The sequence below is a fragment of the Sturnira hondurensis genome, unplaced genomic scaffold, assembly GCF_014824575.4.
Source record: "Sturnira hondurensis isolate 20B ecotype Veracruz unplaced genomic scaffold, ASM1482457v3 Scaffold0018097, whole genome shotgun sequence".
Taxonomy (NCBI): domain Eukaryota; kingdom Metazoa; phylum Chordata; class Mammalia; order Chiroptera; family Phyllostomidae; genus Sturnira; species Sturnira hondurensis.
Window position 1 is genome coordinate 2,088,760 of NW_028090728.1, and position 17,431 is coordinate 2,106,190.

The 17,431-nt window shown below is 58.6% G+C and overlaps 1 protein-coding gene across 1 annotated transcript in view; it reads right to left on the reverse strand.

Moving 5' to 3' along the window:
• The window catches only part of MYO15A (myosin XVA), a 51,852-nt gene extending 38,131 nt beyond the window's left edge, over positions 1 to 13,721 (reverse strand). The window contains exons 1-11 of the mRNA XM_037068837.1: positions 10,092 to 13,721; positions 8,140 to 8,222; positions 7,461 to 7,524; positions 6,572 to 6,681; positions 6,165 to 6,239; positions 5,844 to 5,934; positions 2,494 to 2,499; positions 2,063 to 2,166; positions 1,853 to 1,916; positions 849 to 962; positions 169 to 330 (exon numbers count right to left, since the gene is read on the reverse strand). Of these exons, the coding sequence (XP_036924732.1) occupies positions 169 to 330; positions 849 to 962; positions 1,853 to 1,916; positions 2,063 to 2,166; positions 2,494 to 2,499; positions 5,844 to 5,934; positions 6,165 to 6,239; positions 6,572 to 6,681; positions 7,461 to 7,524; positions 8,140 to 8,222; positions 10,092 to 13,721 (4,503 nt within the window). The remainder of the gene's footprint in view (positions 1 to 168; positions 331 to 848; positions 963 to 1,852; positions 1,917 to 2,062; positions 2,167 to 2,493; positions 2,500 to 5,843; positions 5,935 to 6,164; positions 6,240 to 6,571; positions 6,682 to 7,460; positions 7,525 to 8,139; positions 8,223 to 10,091) is intronic.
• Between the last annotated feature and the right edge of the window lie 3,710 nt (positions 13,722 to 17,431).

Consider the following 17,431-nt stretch of genomic DNA (forward strand, 5'->3'; position numbering starts at 1 on the left):
ATACATCAATGAGAAAAAAATGAGCAACCCCAATGTGGGGGAAAAAGAATCAATGATGTGTGTGTGGTGTAACCTGAAAGGCAAATACAGATGGTTCCTAGGCCTCTGAAAAGGCGCCGGTGTCCCCAGGGTGTCTGGGCCACAGGGCGGACTGTGCCATTCTCTCACCTCATACTTCTCGAAGTAGACGTTGCCCAGGTGCAGGATGGAGGCCAGGATGCGGAAGATGCTGTCCTGGTCCTCCCCGCTGAAGCCCAGCGCCTCCATGGCGGCCAGGAGTCGGTGGAAGTCGTCTGCGTCGCTCTTCCCTGAGATCTCACAATTCCCACCCTAGGCAAGGGCAGGGCCAGGGGTCAGGGTCCAGGGTGGGATGGGCCACCCCTAAGGCCCCTGCTCTGCCCTGACCTGCAGCAAGGCCCCAGTCGGTCACTCAGACTCATTCCACTGCCACGGACAGGGAGGCGCTGCACAGAGCCTGTGCTGAGAGCTTTGGGTATGTTTCCTCCCTTTAGTCCTCACTGCATTCCTGGGAAGTGGGGCCGTGCTGCCTCATTTTACAGATGAGGAAACTGAGGGCCTAGAGGGAAGTGCAGTAGCTCTAGGCTGCTTGGTTCTGTTCCAGGATCCAGAAAAATGAAGAATCAGGTAGGTCTCCTCTACCCCGGATCTGAACCCCTGTCATGGGTCTGAATCCATGCCATGATGAGACACCTCAAGTCCCAACTTGCCCTCCCAAACTTCCATCATCTTTGCTGGCCATCAGGACACCATGACTTGGCTCTCTCAGCCCACTGGGGTGAAGGGGGGTGACCAGGCCTAACGACCCTCAGATGCCTGCTGGCCCTCACCTGGTTCAGGTAGTAGTAGGTCTCAGCCTCCTGGAGGCTGAAGGCCTGCCGGATCTGGGCAGGCAGCCCAGCCAACAGCTCGTAGAAGATGTGGTAGTTCCTCTCGTTTTTGGCCTGCAGAGTAGGTGAGTGGGTGGGTGCAGAGAGGGGAGCTGCCCACCCATGTGACCCGCAGACACGTACAGGCCAAGGTATGCCCACAAATGTAAGCATGCACACAGGGCTGCGGGTGAGACCTGGCACCTGTGTGTGGAAGGAGCCCCAGCCTGGCTCTGGCTGTGGGTGTGGAGAGGCCCTGGTAAGATGGTGGGGAGGGTGCTCTGGGCAGGGTTTAATTTTGGGGGGGCAGCATTAAGAAAAGGTGGCTCTTCTCCATGTGCACCAGCTCCACACGTCTATGCACATGTGTGTCATAGAGCAGACACAGGTGCCCTGACAGTTTGTTTAGCCAGGGTGGCTGAGCCCCCACCATGGGCCTGGCCCTGCTTCAGGCCCTTGGGATACAGTGGGGAGCAGGGCAGACAGAGGCCCTGGCCTAATGGAGCCTACCTGCCAACCAGGGAGACAGACACTCAGCCAATCCCTGGTTAAAACTTAAAATATGTCAGGTGGTGAGAGGTGCTCTGGGGAGAAATAGAGCAGTGAAGGGGGTGGAGAGCTCATTTTTCAACAAGACAGCTTCCCTGAGCAGGTGACATTTCAGGGAAGACTTGGAGGAGGTGAGGAGTTTGGCCATACAGGTATCTGGGGGAAATGCTCCAGGTAGAAAAAAACAGTAAGTGCAAAGGTCTTGAGGCAGGACCATGCCTCAGGGACAGAGAAGAGCCAATGTGGCTGTAGGGTGTGGGGGAGGGGATTTGTCACAGCTCACACTTACACATGTATTTGTTCATTAATTCAGCCTTTACCCAGCTTGGCCAGGGGCCAGGCTCTGAGTCACTACACACACCCCTTCGACCCCATCCCTTGTCCCAACACACAAGCCCATGGAGGGCCTGACCCACCTGGAACACAATCCTGGATTTCTCAAGCAGGTACTGGGAGGTTATGGCACCGGCAATCGTGCCCCTGGGGTGGGGGGTGCAGGGGTCAGGGGCAGCTTGAGCCCGGGGAGTTGGTGGACAGGGCGATGGGGCTGGTGTGGGCACTGAGGGCTATGTCAGGATGTGGCACGCACAGCCAGGTCTCTGGGGCCCCTCCACTGTCCCACTCACCCCTCCAGAAAGATCTCCACAAACTTCCCAAAGCGGCTGGAGTTGTCATTCCGGACGGTTTTGGCATTGCCGAAGGACTCCAAGAGGGGTGTGGCCTCCAGGATCTGGGACCCAGGAGAAGATGCAGAAACTATTCTGGGGGCCCAGGGTGTGGAGCCTGGAGAGGGCCACCTCTGATGTTCCCAGACACAGACCTCCCCAAAGATCCCCTTCATGAGGGGCGATCAGAGGTGAGCTCCCCCGACCACACGCAGCCCACCCACCCCACTTGCAGGCTCGGCCCCACACAGGGCAGCGCCCAGCCAGGACAGGCGGTTAGACACCGCCTGCTGCCAACCCCACCTCCACACAGAGTGTGCACATGTGCACACACTCACATGCCTCTCACAGGGCCATGGGCATGTACACACACACACGCACACTCCAAATACCTTTATCTTCAGGAGGAGTCAGGAGGCAGAAGAGGAGAGAGGAAAAAGAACAGAAAGAAGGTCACCTGTGGGACTGACCACCTCTCCCCACACAATACCAGGCCCTTCGACCACAGAGGTTCTGGCCGACCCCTTTGGGCCCCTGTGGGGTCAGGAGAGCCACCAGGTAAAAGTGAAGCCAGGAACCTCAGAGACCGTCCCCCCCCCCCCCCAGGCATCTGGGCTCGTGGCCTGCAGTATGGCCCCAGATGTAGATGTCTGCTGTCTGCTGGGCCTACTTTCCAGAAGGGTCTGGAGAGGTCGTCCCCTCCCTCCCCTCCCAGCCATGGGTAACTGGGGTGCCTGGAGGCCTCTGGTCCTGCCTCAGGTCCCTACAGATGCCCTGGGAAAACCCACGCAGGGCACGTCCTCCATAGGAGGCACAAAGCCAAGTCCTCACAGGACCCTCCATAGGAGGAGGCCCTACATAGCCCAGCCCCCACCAGCCTCTCTCTGCCCAGCACTACAGCCCTTGACAGCCAGGCACACACCTGCCTCTGAGCACCAGGAGTCCCTCTCTCAGTAGCCCTCAGCAGCACTGGAAAATGCTCTAATTTCTTTGTATTTTGTCTCCCCCACTACCACACCAACCTCCAAAAAGGTAGGAGTCTGCCTTTTTGCACACAGCCGGGGCCCCAGCATCTACACAGGACTTGGTGCATAGGAGGCCCTCAACAGATAACCTGCTATACAGGTGAAATGTATTTTGTGAGAGCAGAACTAATCATATCTCTCATTTATTAAGCACCTACCATACACTGAATCCTTTGGCCTAATAGTTAACAATCCTATAAAGTAGGCTCTAATATCACCCTTGTACAGATTAGGAGTCTGAGACTCGGAGAGGTGAGGTAACGTGCCTGTAAGTGAGAGCACAACACCATGATGACTGTGTACATAGTTGTGCATACAGTGTTCTCACGCTGACTTGTCTTCTCAGGATAAATTCTTAAGGGAGATGCAGGAGAACCCCAGTCTCTGCCGAAATACCTGTTACCTTGGGGAGAGTGCCAGTTCCCTCCATCTGGTCACTCTTGCAGTTGCAGTTAGTCCAGGAGATACTGCAACCATTGTACAGAGGAGTAGGCTAAGGCCCGGAGAGGAGCAGGAGCCGGCCTGGGGTTGCTCAGTGGGGTCAGGATCTGCCTGGGGCTTCAGTCTGTACTGTCCCTTAGTCTTGGAGTCACTCGAGAGCAACTGAGGGTGAGTCAGCTGCTTCTGCAGGGCTGGACCCTGCTAGTACCCACAGCAGGGCTGGGGTACGTGGCCAGGTGCCAGGGGCCAAGGGCCGGGACAGGTGAGTCAGATGGGTGAACTCCTGGCCCTGTGGGGCCAACAACCTGGCCCCTAGGTAGGCGGTGTAGAGCCTCCAACCTCCCCGCCCTGGGAATCTTGGTCCTGTGAGGACACACAGCCAAAACCAGCTGGTAAGAAAGAGCCCTGAGACTGCTTCCATCCCGTTGGGGGGTGTGGGTTCTGGTTCTGTGGCACCATCTTGCTGACCAGTGGCAGACTGGATGAGGGTGATACCCATACATGAGGAACAAGAGACATCGTTTAAGATCTTGGACCCAGCCACGCATAAAAGTGACCCTAGATCCAGCCTCTCTAGTTACATGAGCAGGACAAGCAGGGCTAGAAAACAAGCCCATGGCTGTCCCAGTGGGCAGGCATGAACTCATGGCCACTGTGCACCCAGCACGGGAGCTCGCAAGCCTGCCATGTCCTACAGCACCAGCCACCCTCCCAACCCTGCCTTCAAGTTCTGCCCTGAACTTCCCACCTCAGCCCCTCTAGCCCCTCACTTTGGGGCACTGGGCAAGCCGACTCCCTCCCAGGCCTCATGGCCCCCACTGTGAATGGGGCCCTGAAGGGACATGACTGAAGAAGGCCCTGCACACAGGCAGGCTCCGTGTGCACAGTCGCCAGCCTGCGTGGCTGGTCCTGCAGGAGTCTACGCACAGAGGTTTTGAAAACCCTGCCTGGGGCTAAGGGATAGGGGTGGCCTGGCTGGCTGCCAGGAGACTCAGGCTGATAGGAGGGGCTAGCAGGCCAAAGTTGGCATCAGAAGGGGCATGCCAAAAATGTAGCCCTTTTGACCAAAGAGCCTGGGCTGACCTGCTCCCCAGGGCTGAGCAGCACCTGCCTGGTGCTCCCAAGATCACCAGCTGAGATCGTCATCATCCTGGTCACTGTGGCCACTTACAAGCCTTCTCGGGCCAGGGTGGGGAATCTAAGAGTCAGGTTCTAAGCAGGCAAACCTTTGTCTCCAGTCCCACCTTCCCTGAGCTTCAGGCTCTGGATGCATCCGCAGATGGTTGCCCAGCAGACCTTTGTGGATGCCCCGCAGACCTCGAGGGCACCACTGCCTGCTCTCTGCAGCCCTGTTTACCCCTGGGCCCGGCTGGCTGGCTGTCTGGCTGGCCACAGCCCCAAGCTTTGGGTGGCTCAGGCCGGATGCCTGGGGTTACCCTTGGACCCTCCCCCTCTATTACAACCTTGTTTGGTTCCTCAGGAGGTTGCTGTCTGGCCTGTGAACTGCTCTGGGGTCTACTTCCTTGGCCTGAGACACCACCATCCCTCACCAGGACTCCATGCTGACACTCTGATGTCCCCTGAGCAGGCCAGGCCTGTTTGCACCCCAGGGCCTGTATGGCCCTGATAGCCTTGGTGCTCCCCTGCCTTTCAGCAGGGCTTCCCCCAACACATCCTTCTCCTCCTTCTTTTCTCCACAGCTCACCACTCTTTCACACGCACATAATTCACTTGTGTGTTGTTTTTCTGTCTCCTCTGCTAGAATAGTCAGTCTCAGCAGAGACTGGAGCCCAGCTCAGGCCTGGCACACAGTGGGTCCTCAGGAAACTTCTACCATTCTCGGGTTCAGAGGTCTTGCACTTGGGGCAGACCTCCAATCCTGCGAACTCTGGCGGGCCTCCTCAGCATCTCTGTATCTGCTAATCACCCTCCTAGGCCTCCCTACACTCAGTCCTCTCCTGCCTCTTCCACAACCTGCTGGGAACCATAGCTAGGAAGCTGAGGCCAGGCTGGGGAGTAGAGGGACGCCTCTTGCCCCTGTGACCTCTACTCTAGCCAGGCCCCAGAAGGTTAGAACCTGGAGCTGCTGGATGCAGGCAGGAGGGGTCCCCCACAGAGGCTCTCTGGGAGGGCAGAGAGAGCCCCAAGCCCCAAGAGCACTCTCAGTGCAAACCTGGGCTGAAACACCCAACCTCCAAGTGGGGCTGAGAAGCCTGGGCTCTGGGGGAACACAGGGGCTACTCTGCTGAGAACCCTGAGCAGACAGACAGACTTACCTGCTGCATGATGCCCCGTTTTTGGTTTATGGTGGCCAGGTAGCGCAGAATCAGCTTGGTGGCCTCAGTTTTTCCAGAGCCGCTCTCTCCACTGTCCAGGCAAAGGGGCAGAGTGAGCTTCAACCGGGCCATTGCCTCTCATGGCTCCCTGACTCCCACCACAAGGCAAGAGGTAGGCTGGCGGGACCCAGAAACTACATGGTTTCCCTAGGTCTGTCTGATGCAGACCTGTTGCCTGAGGACCCTCCCTATATCCCTCTCCACGTGCACAAAGGTCTTCAGCCTCACCTGCTGCTCCCCTGATAGAATTATGTTGCTCACCTGATGATTATGCACTGGTTCTGTTTGGCATCGAGCATTTTGGCGAAGGCAAGGTTCGCAATTGCAAAGAGATGCCTGGAGAGACAGGCCACAGGGAACACTGTGGTGGACCCCTGCCTTCTGTGCATCCAAACCTTCCAGAGGGCAGGTGCAAGGGTGGGGACATCTTTTCCAGCCAAGCAGCCAATCCCCCTCCACTCCCACCCTTGGGGAAGCATTCCCTGCTTGGGGCCACAGTGGCTTCCACCTCGGCAGGAGCTGTGGTCAGGCTTGGAGAAATATTGTCTGGCTGAGCAGGTAGGCTGCCAACTGCCATCAGCCCTGACCCATGGCTGAGGGGCAGCCAGGGACTTGCCAAGCTCAGACAGAGACCCAGGAGAGCCCAGGACTGCTCAGCAGATACTCACGGTGGGTTCTCTCCCAGGGCCCGCCCGCTGTACTGCTGCACCTGCTCCAGCCCATAGATTCCGAACATCTGGTACGGGTTCACTGACACCAGGATGCTGCCGATGTACGTCTGCCTTGCAGACAGTGGTGGCCTCAGTGCCATGACTTCTCCCAACACTGCGTCCCTGTCCTGGCAGCCTGGACTCCTGATTCCCTGGGGACAGGTGTCTGGCTGCCTGTCCTCAGTGTCCGAACCTCGGGCCTCTAACAGCTTGGTGGGTCGTCTGCTCTGGTAGTAGGATTACAAGCACTGTGCTGGCCAAGGCTGGGAGGATTTGGGAGTAAGGAAAGCCCAAGAGTCATGATTCTGTGAAGGGGGGTGGTGTCAGCTGCTGCCTGCTTCCTTCACTCACAGTCAGGGCCAGGCTTCAGGAGACCCCGCCTCATCATGAGGGCAAACCTCCACCTCCTGGAGTGGGGAGGGGACTGGAGGGCAGTGGATTTTGAGATGACCAGAGCCATGCCAGTTGACTCTGCCACCTGCCATGTGGCTCTGGGCTTCTGTCTGTCATTCTGCGGCCAGTGGCTCCCTTCCTACCCTTGGCCTCACCACTCCTGGGACCCAGGTCTGTGGCTTCAAGGACTCTGGAAGCTTTCTCTGTTGGGCTCCCTGTCTCCAGGTCTCTGCCCTGGCAGCTGCCACTCTAGGATGCTGTTTAGGACCTTGGGTTTCAGAGCTCCCAGCTCCAGTAGGTTATGCTCAAAAAGTAGAAACCTCAGAGTGGAAACCAGAGGCCGCAAGTCTGGGGCCACACAGGAGAGATTGATGCTTCCTACCGGGGACCCAGGAGACAGAGAGGCAGCTGCCTGGCAACCCTGAGCCCAGGGCTGAGCTGCCCCAAGACTCACGTAAATGAGGTTCCGTTCAAATCTGGTCTTGAGGTTGGATAGCACGGAGGTCTCCTGGAGGTCTCTGGGAGGGCAGGAAGGAAAAAGGGCAGTCAGGCCAGGCCCACGTCCCCTCAGTGCAGGGTCTTGGCTAGAAGGGCCTGAGTTCAAGCCCTGTCTCTGACACTAACTAACCGTGAGGCCTTGGGAAGTTACTTAGCCTCCCTGTGCCTCAGTTTCTTCATCTGTCCAATGGATATGATAATCGGTGCCCTTATATCACGTGCTGGGTTGAGGATGCTCCGAGCTAGCAGACATAAGGGATGAGCCACCATACCTGGAGAATAACATAGGCCAGCACAGCCCTCACGTTGGGGGCACCACCGGCATGCCAGCACCCTCATAACAACAGCCATCCCACCCACATCTTATAGATGAGAAACTGAGGGGCATGGCTATAAATTGACATGCCCGAGGCCCTCCAGCTGGTAAGTGCTGGGGCAGGGAGTTGAACCCAGGTCCACCTCACTTCCAGAGCTGAACTGTGCACACATTTGGCCTCTGTGACACTGTGTGGCCCTCATGTTATGGATGAGGGAACTGAGGCTCTGAAAATACTGCAGGAGATGAAGGGCACCCTTGGTAGGAAGGGGTGCTCTCCCTGGTGACCCCTCCATGACCCTGCCACACGCCCACTCACTCCAGCTGTGTCATGTCCTCCACACCGTCCTCCCGCTGCTGCCCAAGGACTCGCGTGGATGGCAGGTTTCGGATGGAATGCATCTGTGAGAGAGAGTCTGCGGTCACGGGTCTGAGGTGCTCACGTGGGGCCCCCTGGTTCAGATGCAACTGGGACCTGCTCCTGTTTTGAAGGAGGGACCCCAAAGCACAGCCAGGTGGGGCCCGTGGGCCTCCTTGCCTCGGAAGGCAAGCAGTTGTGGCACCCTACTCAGGGGCAGCAGTGCCCTCTGCTCGAGCATTCCCACAAGCTCTCGTGTCTAACCTGGGTGTGAGCACCACACAGTGCCTGGCCAGAAGCCCTCCTGGCCTGGCCTCCTGAGCTCTCTGAATGCTGACATCCTTTTCCAGGGTGAACCCCAAGTCTTTGCTCATGTGACAACTGGAACATTTGTATCTTGGTGCACGGGGCCTCCAGAAAGACCAAGACCAAGACTGTCCCCACTCTGTGCTGTGCCTTGGTGCCTAGGCTGAGGCGAGCATGGAGCCCACACACACAGACCTGCACACAATGGTATCTGCAGCTCAGACAACTCCCATGCACACCTGTGGGCTTGCAAGGTGCCAGCTGACATGCGGGAAGGCCTGTGGTGCCTGGCTCGAGGCACGTGTTCTCAGCACCCATTTGACACAATGTCATGTGCATGGACACCTCAGGCTGTCCCCACACTTGGGGGGTGCAGTTTCGAGATAAAAGTCCTGATGCCACCTCTGGGCTGCAGGATTTCCTCTGTGCCTGACTGTGTGTATACATGTGACCCCACGAATGCCGTAGCTGCTTAGAGCTTGGTGCACACACACAGGCACCCCTCATGGCTGTGGTATACCCGAGCACACAGCTCAGGCATGCAGGCATGCCTGGGCCCACATGGTTGTCGAGCCTCTCAGGTCTAGCCCACACCCCTCCCTGAGCAGGTGAGGAAAGGGGACACCAGGAGGGAGCCCTGAGTGCTAAGTAGGCCACGGGGAGTATTGCTCTGGGGCCCTGGCCTCCCTCCCACCAGCCTGTTCTCCACGTGTGCCAGTGGCCGCGAACCCTGAATAATTCAGCCACTCACGTATTCCAGGGTGAGGAGGGCCCAGGCATCCTTGCCCCTCACCCCAGGGCGCCCTGCAGCCCGCTCCCGCAACGCTGTGGCCCACACGGCTCTGGGTACCCGCCGCCGGGGCCAGGGCCCCCCCAGCAGCCAGGCTGCCCCTGTCGCCATTGCTGGGCAAGCTGGCTGCCCGATGCACTGGGCACGGTCTGTATAGGTTGAGAACTGCCTGCTGCCCCTGCATGCCCCGCCCACCCCAGGTGTCTCTGGGGAGGCTCTGGTGACCACTCCCCCTTCACTGAAGGCCACTCAGTATGGGGCTCACATTCCACCACGGAGCATGACAGCCAGGCATGGGCTTGGCACCCCTCAGAAAGCTGCCTGCCCCTCACCCACAGGCAGCAAGACTGGGGAGGAGTCTTGGATCAACCCTGATCCACCATGTGACCTTCTGGGTTTCAGTTTCCCCATTGTGCAATGAAGAGCTGGAAGCCTGGTTCTTGAGCCCCTCACCTCAGGGAGTCCAGAATCCTACAGCCCAGGGAACTGCCCTTAAGCAGGAACCCCAGAGAGGAAGAAGACTCCAGCTGGAGGGAGGGTCAGGAGGAAGCGAGAGAAAGTATGAACATGCATTGAGGTGGGACAGGGTGGATAGGCAAGCGCTGCACTTTTGTACTCAGCCAGGATCTCTGAGGGGCAGCTAGGGATAGATATGCCATACAGACTGCACTGCTCAGAGCCCAGGCTAGGGTGAGATCCCTTCCTCAAAGTGACTTGGGAGGAGTTTCCGGTGCCACTGTCATGTGCCTGAGATGATCACCTGCCCCGTTTCCCAGAACAGAACCCCAAGCCCTCCCTCTGATCTGTGTCCCCATACCTTGTTCCACCAGCTTTTGGGGCCAACCTCTTCCCAGGGGTCCCCGTGGGGCAGACAGGCAGCTTCAGCACCCAGGCAGCAGGATGGGGGGCGGGTGTGTGCCTGTGGCCAGGGTCGATGGGTCTTCGCTGGCAGCCAGAGGCAGGACCAGAGCAGACTCCAGGCTCTTGGCTTGGGGCTGGGTTCTGGGTCCTCAGTCAGCTGGGTGTCAGGACCAACTTGCTGCAAAGAGCTTGGCTTTTGTACTTGAGGCATGACTACGGCAAAACGCCCAGGACCTGCTTGGTGCAGCTCACCTGCCTTGGGCAGGGGCCCCAGGGCACGTGTGGGCTGCAAGGGGGCAGGTGCACCAGGCAGTGTTCCCCAGCGGCGCCATGGTGGCCAGGTAGCCCTCATTAGGTCACATTTGGCCAGAGGGTGGGAGAGGCTGAGCCTTAACAACTTCTTCTCTAGGGAGAAATCCTTGGGGTGCATTGGGGTCAGGGGCTCGGGCTCTGCTGGTGGCTGTGAGTCCCCAGTGGAAGTCTCTTCTTTGGGCTTCCCAGGGCTGGGGCTGGCTGATTTGGCCAGCTCTCCAGGCCCCAAGTCGTGGTGTCTACCCAGGAGGACAGTGGTGAAGTCACTGTCCTCCAGCTGGGGGTCAGGTGACAGCACAGGGCCAACTTGCTGGAGAGAGGGGTTTTCGGGTATTGGGGGTGGCCTGGAAGAGGCACGTCCTGGCCAGGGTGAGGATGGACGCTGAATGGGAGGCATGTCCACGTCCCAGCTGGGGACCAGTGGGGGCACTGTCCAGGGCACCTCTGAGTCCTCCGATTCCTGCTGGCTTTCCTGGAGCTCGGGAGCAGCCGCAGCCACAGCCACTGGTGCAGGCCAAGGCCTAGGACTGAGAGGCCCCTGGAAGGACTGGCGCATCCTGGGCTTCACGGCCCTGGCCGGCGGCTCGCTGCGGCGGCGCCATGTGTGTGGGAGGCGCGAGGACAGGTTGAGCGAGTAGTGCCGCTGGCTGGGTCCCAGTAGAGGAGAAGGCAAGGGTGACTGCGGGCCACCCAGCCGCCCAGAGACACGGTGTGGGGTCAGAGGCTCCCGCAGTGATCGGGGACGGCGGGGCAGGGGCGAGAAGGTGGGCTGGAAGGGACCAGCCCGCATGGAAGGCTGAGGGGATGCAGGGCCCAAGGGGGATCGGTAGCCCAGGCCGGGCAGACTCCTTAGAGAGGGCTGGGGAGAAGGCAGAGGCGGCCAGGCGTGCCTTCGAGATGTCGGTGGGGAGGTCCTGGGAAAGCTGAAGGATGCCCCTCGCCGGCGGGAGCCCAGGAAGGAGGGCCGCGGTCCAGAGATGGCCAGCAGGTCGAGAGGCACCTCGGGACTAACGGGAGGGGGCTCCAAGAAGGCCCACCAGCCAGCCTGTGGTGTCAGCGGCACGTGGGCCGGCGCGGCCCAGGGCGGCGGGTGGCGGCGGAGCGAGCCAGGTGGCGGCACGTGGGCCGGCGCGGCCCAGGGCGGCGGGTGGTGGCGGAGCGAGCCATAGGGCGAGGCCGGCCGGGATAGGCCGGAAAGAGCTGGGGAGAAGGGGCTGGAGGGCGGAGGCCCGGGGCTGGGGGTTCGCCGAGGCGCGGGCGGAGAGAGCAGAGCGCTCCAGTGGGCAGGCGGCGCGGGCGCGGGCGCGGGCGCGGGCAGGCCGTGCGAGTTATTGTTGTTGCGTGCCCGCGCCTGGGCCCTCCGCAACACTATGGGCGTGCTGGGCCGGTCGGGGTCCATGCCTGCCAGCTTGTAGCCGAAGCGCTTGTAGGCCGCCTCCCTAACTGCGGGGGCTCCCCGCCGGGCCTTTTGGCTGCCCCTGAGCCGCGAGATGGGCTTCTTTTCCGAAAGCGTCTTTTTCAGAAAGCGTGCAAGTGAGGTGGCCGGGGGAGGCGAGGGCTGGCCGAACTCGGGGCTGAAGCCCAGACCGCGGTGGGCGCGGTGCGCGCGGAAGGCTGACAGGGCCCGCTGGAGGTTGCGCTGTCTCGGCGTAAGGAAGCCCCAGAAGGGGTAGGCGTAGGGGCCGGCGTGCACCCGGGGAACCTGTTCCTCTTCCTCTTCCTCCTCCTCGTCCCCCAAGGGCAGAGGGATGTCCAGGGACGGGGGCAGGGGCACCTCCAGCTTCTCCTTCCCAAACAGCTTCACCTGGGGCCGCGGGAAGAGGCGGAACCTGCGGATGAGAGAGAGCTTGGACCTGGCCGGCTTGTCCATGCCTTGCTGCTCGAAGAAGGTGGCGCTGGGTAGGCGGAAGGAGGTGCCCTGCCGTTCTGCTGCCGCCACCTCCGGCTCCTCCAGCTCCTCCAGCTCCGCGATGTCATCCATGGGATGGGCGTAAGGGTTATGGGGTGATAGAATGGGTGGTGGCACCCATGGGTATGGGAAGGCCGACTCCTCTGGGTAAAGATAGGGCACTTCTGGGGGGTATATAGCCTGGGCCCCACCACCATAGACGCCTTCAGGGTAGAGGTCGCCGTAGGGAGCACTGTAGGGCACACCGTAGGGATCAAAGGCAGGCACACTGTATGGGAGGTCGTAGGGAAGGTATGGCCTGTCGTAAGGGGCGAAGGGGTCCAGGTAGTAGCTGTGAGTGTATGGCTCGCCCTCATAACCATCGTAGTAGCTGTAGGGAGACACATATCCCCCTGGGGGAGCATAGGGGGGCTCGTAATCGTCGTAGCCATAGCTGTAGCCATAGGCAGAGGTGGGGTAGTAAGAGCCACCATAATAGTCCAGGTGGTAGTAGTCATAGGGGTCCTCCAGTGGGTACCCATGGGGGTTGTCTCCATAGGGCGGCCAGGCTGGGTTGTACGGACCATAAGGGCCGTAGGCAGCCGGGTGGGGCTCCTGCTCCTCATACTGGTAGAATGACTGCTGGTCGTAGTAGTCATCACCCTCGCGGTGGTAGTCATAGTACTCGCCCAGGTCTTGGAAGCCCTCCAGCCCATACAGTGACTTGCGGGAGCCTGCGTGCCGGAAAGGGGCCTCGTCCTCAAAGGGCAGGAAACCCACGGGCTCTCCAGACGCGTAGATGCTGTGACTCCGGGGGAACCTCCGCAGGCGGCCTCCAGGCCGCAGGATCTCGGCACCCGATGGGAAGGGCAGCTTGCGGGAGCCTATGTGAGAGCCCGAGCGGTTGAGCCAGGCATCCACTGTGGCCCGCTCGCTACCGGACTCCTCAGCCTTCTTGATGAGGAACTTCTTGGTGAGCCAGTTGATGGCCGTGGACGCCTTGCTGAGTGACTGGGCGCGCGGCCGGAGACGGCCGTAGCCCCGGCGGCCCGGGAAGCGGATGACCATGAAGGATGGCTTTTTGCCCTTCATGGCGCGCTTCTTCTTGCCCATGCGCATCTGAGTCATGAGCTTCGACGTGGACTTAAGCACTGTGCGTGCCTTCTTCTTGCGTTTGGTCTTCTGCGGGCCTGTGTGGAGGCCCCAGAAGAAGGCTGATGCACTCCGGAATTGGCCCTTCTTGGAGATCTTGGGTGTGCGGTCACGGAAGCCCATGAACAGCCGCGACGTCCCCTTGAGGCTCCGTTTGGGCTTCTCCGGCTCCTGCCCCTTCTTCCCCTTCTTTCCTTTCTTCGCTTTTTTCTCATCCTCTTCCTCCTTTGCCATGGTGGCTGCCTACTCCCCACTGGGCTGGGGCTGGTGTCACAAGCCTAGGGACCTGGAGATCAGGGATCCTGCTGGGTCTCTTGCCTGTGGCTCTATAAGCGGCCTCCAGTTCTGAGCAGCTGGGACTGGCCTGGGTGGCCTGGGGAGGGACAGCTAAGTTGCTTCTGGCCGAGACCAGGTTTCCAAGAGGGTGGATCCATAATTCATCTGCTCAGGAGGCCGCCTTGGGTTTCACCCTCAAGCTGTGGTGGAAAGTGCGTGGGTGTCATTTACCCAGAAGAAGGGGAGGCCAGTGAAGCCTGGGCTGGGGGAGACCATCTTGGCCTTGAAGCTGTAACAAGGACCGGTGCTGACCCTCTGGAAAGAGCTCCCTGTGCTTCAGCTGGTTCAGCCCACTGAAGTGAGTGCTTGTGTCACTGCCACGTCACAGAGAAAGGCACTGAGCCCCAAAGAGGGGTGCCACCTTCCCCAAGCCACCCAGCACATCTGCACTGGGTGAAAGTGGAGCTGCATTTCCTGAACCACAGTGGGTTGTTCAGAACCCACCAAGTTGTCTTGGAGGGGAGCCTCATACCCTTCATGTCCCAGGAAAGGGAGTGGGGAGCAGACATGGCAGGTGCCCAGGGCTTTGGTCAGTGTAACTAGAGCTGGCAGGCTCTTGGGAGCATGAATAATGCATTGGGGAGAACCAGGCTGCCAGCCTCAAAGGCAAGTGAGGTGGTGTGTCTTGATGGAGCCCCGGCAGGGCCTGGGAGGCCCCATGCTGGGGCCTGAGGGAACAGAAACAGAGGTGGCTCAGGCCAAGCTCTGATCCCCAGCTCTGCCACTGACTGGCTGTATAGCCTTGGGAAAGCCCTTTGCCCTTCTGGGCCTCATTTTCTTCATCTGTAGGATAGGAGTAATAAGTTGTGCCCTGTGTCCTTCACAAGGGGGAAGCTTCCTGGTAAAGCTGCTGGGGAGCATACGTGGCTGGAGAGGCCACGTGTGTAGTCCGTATCTGAAGTCCCTGACCTCTCCTCCCAGCTCTGGCCCTTGCTGAGAAGCAGTGGCCATCTCTGTGTGTAGCTCATTGATCCAGGGTGGGCACCTGACCCACGGCTATATGCCCGCTGTCAGGCTGATGACTAGCCCCCTTTTGAGAATCTGCACTATAAAAGGCAGAGGCATGGCTTGTTAGAAGCAGAGGGTGGCCCTGGCTGGTGTGGCTCAGTGGATTGGGCATTGGACTGCGAACCAAAGGGTTGAAGTTCAATTCCCAGTCAGGGCACATGCCTGGGTTGTGGGCCAGGTCCCCAGTAGAGGGCGTGCGAGAGCCAACACACATAGATATTTCTCTCCCTCTTTGTTCCTCCCTTCCCCTCTCTAAAAATATTTAAAATCATAAAAAAAAATCAGAGGGTGGAGGGAGAACTTGGTGGTGGCAGCTCTGGGACCTGGGGTCTCAGAACCATTCCTCCGCCTTCTCCCTGCCCAGGATCACAGAACAGGACATACAAGGCTCAGGGTGGCTGAAGACAGCCTTCCAGCTAATGTCCAGCTCTCCACTCACTGAACTTGTGTTTAAGCTTCAGGTCCCAAAGTGAATTATTTGCTCATGAAGTTTTTGCTTAGAAGAACCCAGAATGGAAAGGTTCTGGCCCTGGTTCTGCTACGTACTGACTCTGTGCCTTCGGGCGGTTTTGGAGGCTCAGCTGTGAAACAGGGACAGTGAAAGACCCTTTTCAGGCAAGGGGTGGGGAACTGAGAGGTGAGTGTGTGAGCAAGGTTTCTTTCTCCCCATCTCCTCACTTCCTCTGCCCCTTCACTTTCCTCTTGTCTCTGGTCTTCCTCCCATGGGGTTCACTGAGAGCCAGTCAGGTGCCCAGCAATTCAGGGAGATCATGCCGTGCCAGGGGCTGGTGGTGCCTGCTGTAGGCGACCCCTGGGGAGCAGAAGGAAGCTTGATGGAAAGTAGAGCAATCAGGAGGCTCCTGGGACCATGAGAAGGATTCGGCTTTGACTGTGAGTGAGGCCGGACTATGGGGACATTTTAGCAGAGAAGGGATGGAATTGCGCCTCAGTCATCACAGGGTCCTTCAGGCTGCTGCAGGGGCCTGGACCAGGCTTGGGGCACCGCAGGCAGAGGGAAGTGGCAGGATGCCAGTTGGGATGTGTTGCAGGTAGAGCCCATGGGATTCCAGGGGAGCCCCAAGCACCAAGACTTCTGTCATCAACAAGGGTGAAGACGGAGAAGGCACACCTGAGAGGAGGAATGCTGTGGGAAAGCCGGTAAAGGAGGGACCGGATGTCGACTTTGGAGGTGTGGGTTTCAGATGTCTGTGAGGCACTGCCAGGAAGTTGGGGGAGGGGTGGGTGATCTCTGTTCATCGGAGATCAGGTTGATGATAACAATGACATCAGTGAGGGAGGGAGTCAGTGGCATCAGGTGGTGCTGCAGCCACAGCTCTGGAGGAGGACCCCAGTGCAAAGGGTGGGCAGGCCCCAGGAATGAGCCCTGGGCTGCATGTTTGGGCTCAAGGAGATGCTAATGGCTGAAGAGGAGCTCAGGGCAGCTGCAGCAAATGGGCACGTGGTTCAAGTCACCTGAGGACAGAGAGCGGACCCCTGGAAGCAGCTACACAGCATGACCAGGGTGGTCCCAGACGACTGGTGGGAATGGCGGTTATCACCTGACAGGCAAGGGTTCAAAGAAGAAAGGACTACAGTAGTCACAGGGTATGCGTGCACCCGTGAACCTATCAAAACCCCCTGCGTCGTACACACCTTAGCGGGCTAATCTGTGGGATGTGGATTATATCTCAATGAAGCTGTTACAGAGAAAGGGGTGGGCAGGGAGGAAGGGACCCATCGCTGGAACTGGTACTGTACAGAGCCTGTGCACAAAGGAAATCCTGGATCCAAACTGCTCATCAGCATATTGTAACACACCACGGCACACCCCACCACGCAGTAAAGTACAGGAGCGACCCTAAAGCTCCTGTACTTTACCCGCATAGAGCCATCTCTGTGTGCTGGGAGGGAAGACTCCCCAGGATCTGCTATTGAACAGAGCAGGGTGCAGGACAGTGAGTTGTCTGTAATACACACCTAGGCCTGTCTTTTTGTAAGAAGTGTGTGTGGATAAGAATATAAATTCAGCCCTGGCTGGTGTGGCTCAGTGGATTGAGCACGGGCCTGCGAACCAAAGGATCGCAGTTCGATTCTCAGTCAGGGCACATGCCTGGGTTGCAGGCCAGTTCCCAGCAGGGGATGCACGAGAGGCAACCATACATTGATATTTCTCTTCCTCTATCCTTCCCTTCCCCTCTAAAGGTAAATAAAATCTTTTTTTAAAAAAGTATAAATTCACATTTGCTTTTATTTTCACATAGAAAAATTGTAAAAGATACACAAGAAATTGATGAAAGTGGTTACCTCACTGTAAGCCTTTCTGTGGTTTGATTTTTGGAACATGTGGCTGCATTTCTTTTTTTTTTTAAAGATTTTATTTATTTATCTTTTAGAGGGGAAGGGAAGGAGAGAAGGAGAGAAATATCAATGTATGGTTGCCTCTCATGAGTCCCCTTTTGGGAACTGGCCTGCAACCCAGGCATGTGCCCTGACTGGGAATCGAACCAGGATCATGTGGTTCGCAGGCCCGCGTTCAATCCACTGAGCTACAGCAGCCAGGGCTGAATGCATTTCTGATTCAAAGGAACAAACAAAAAAGT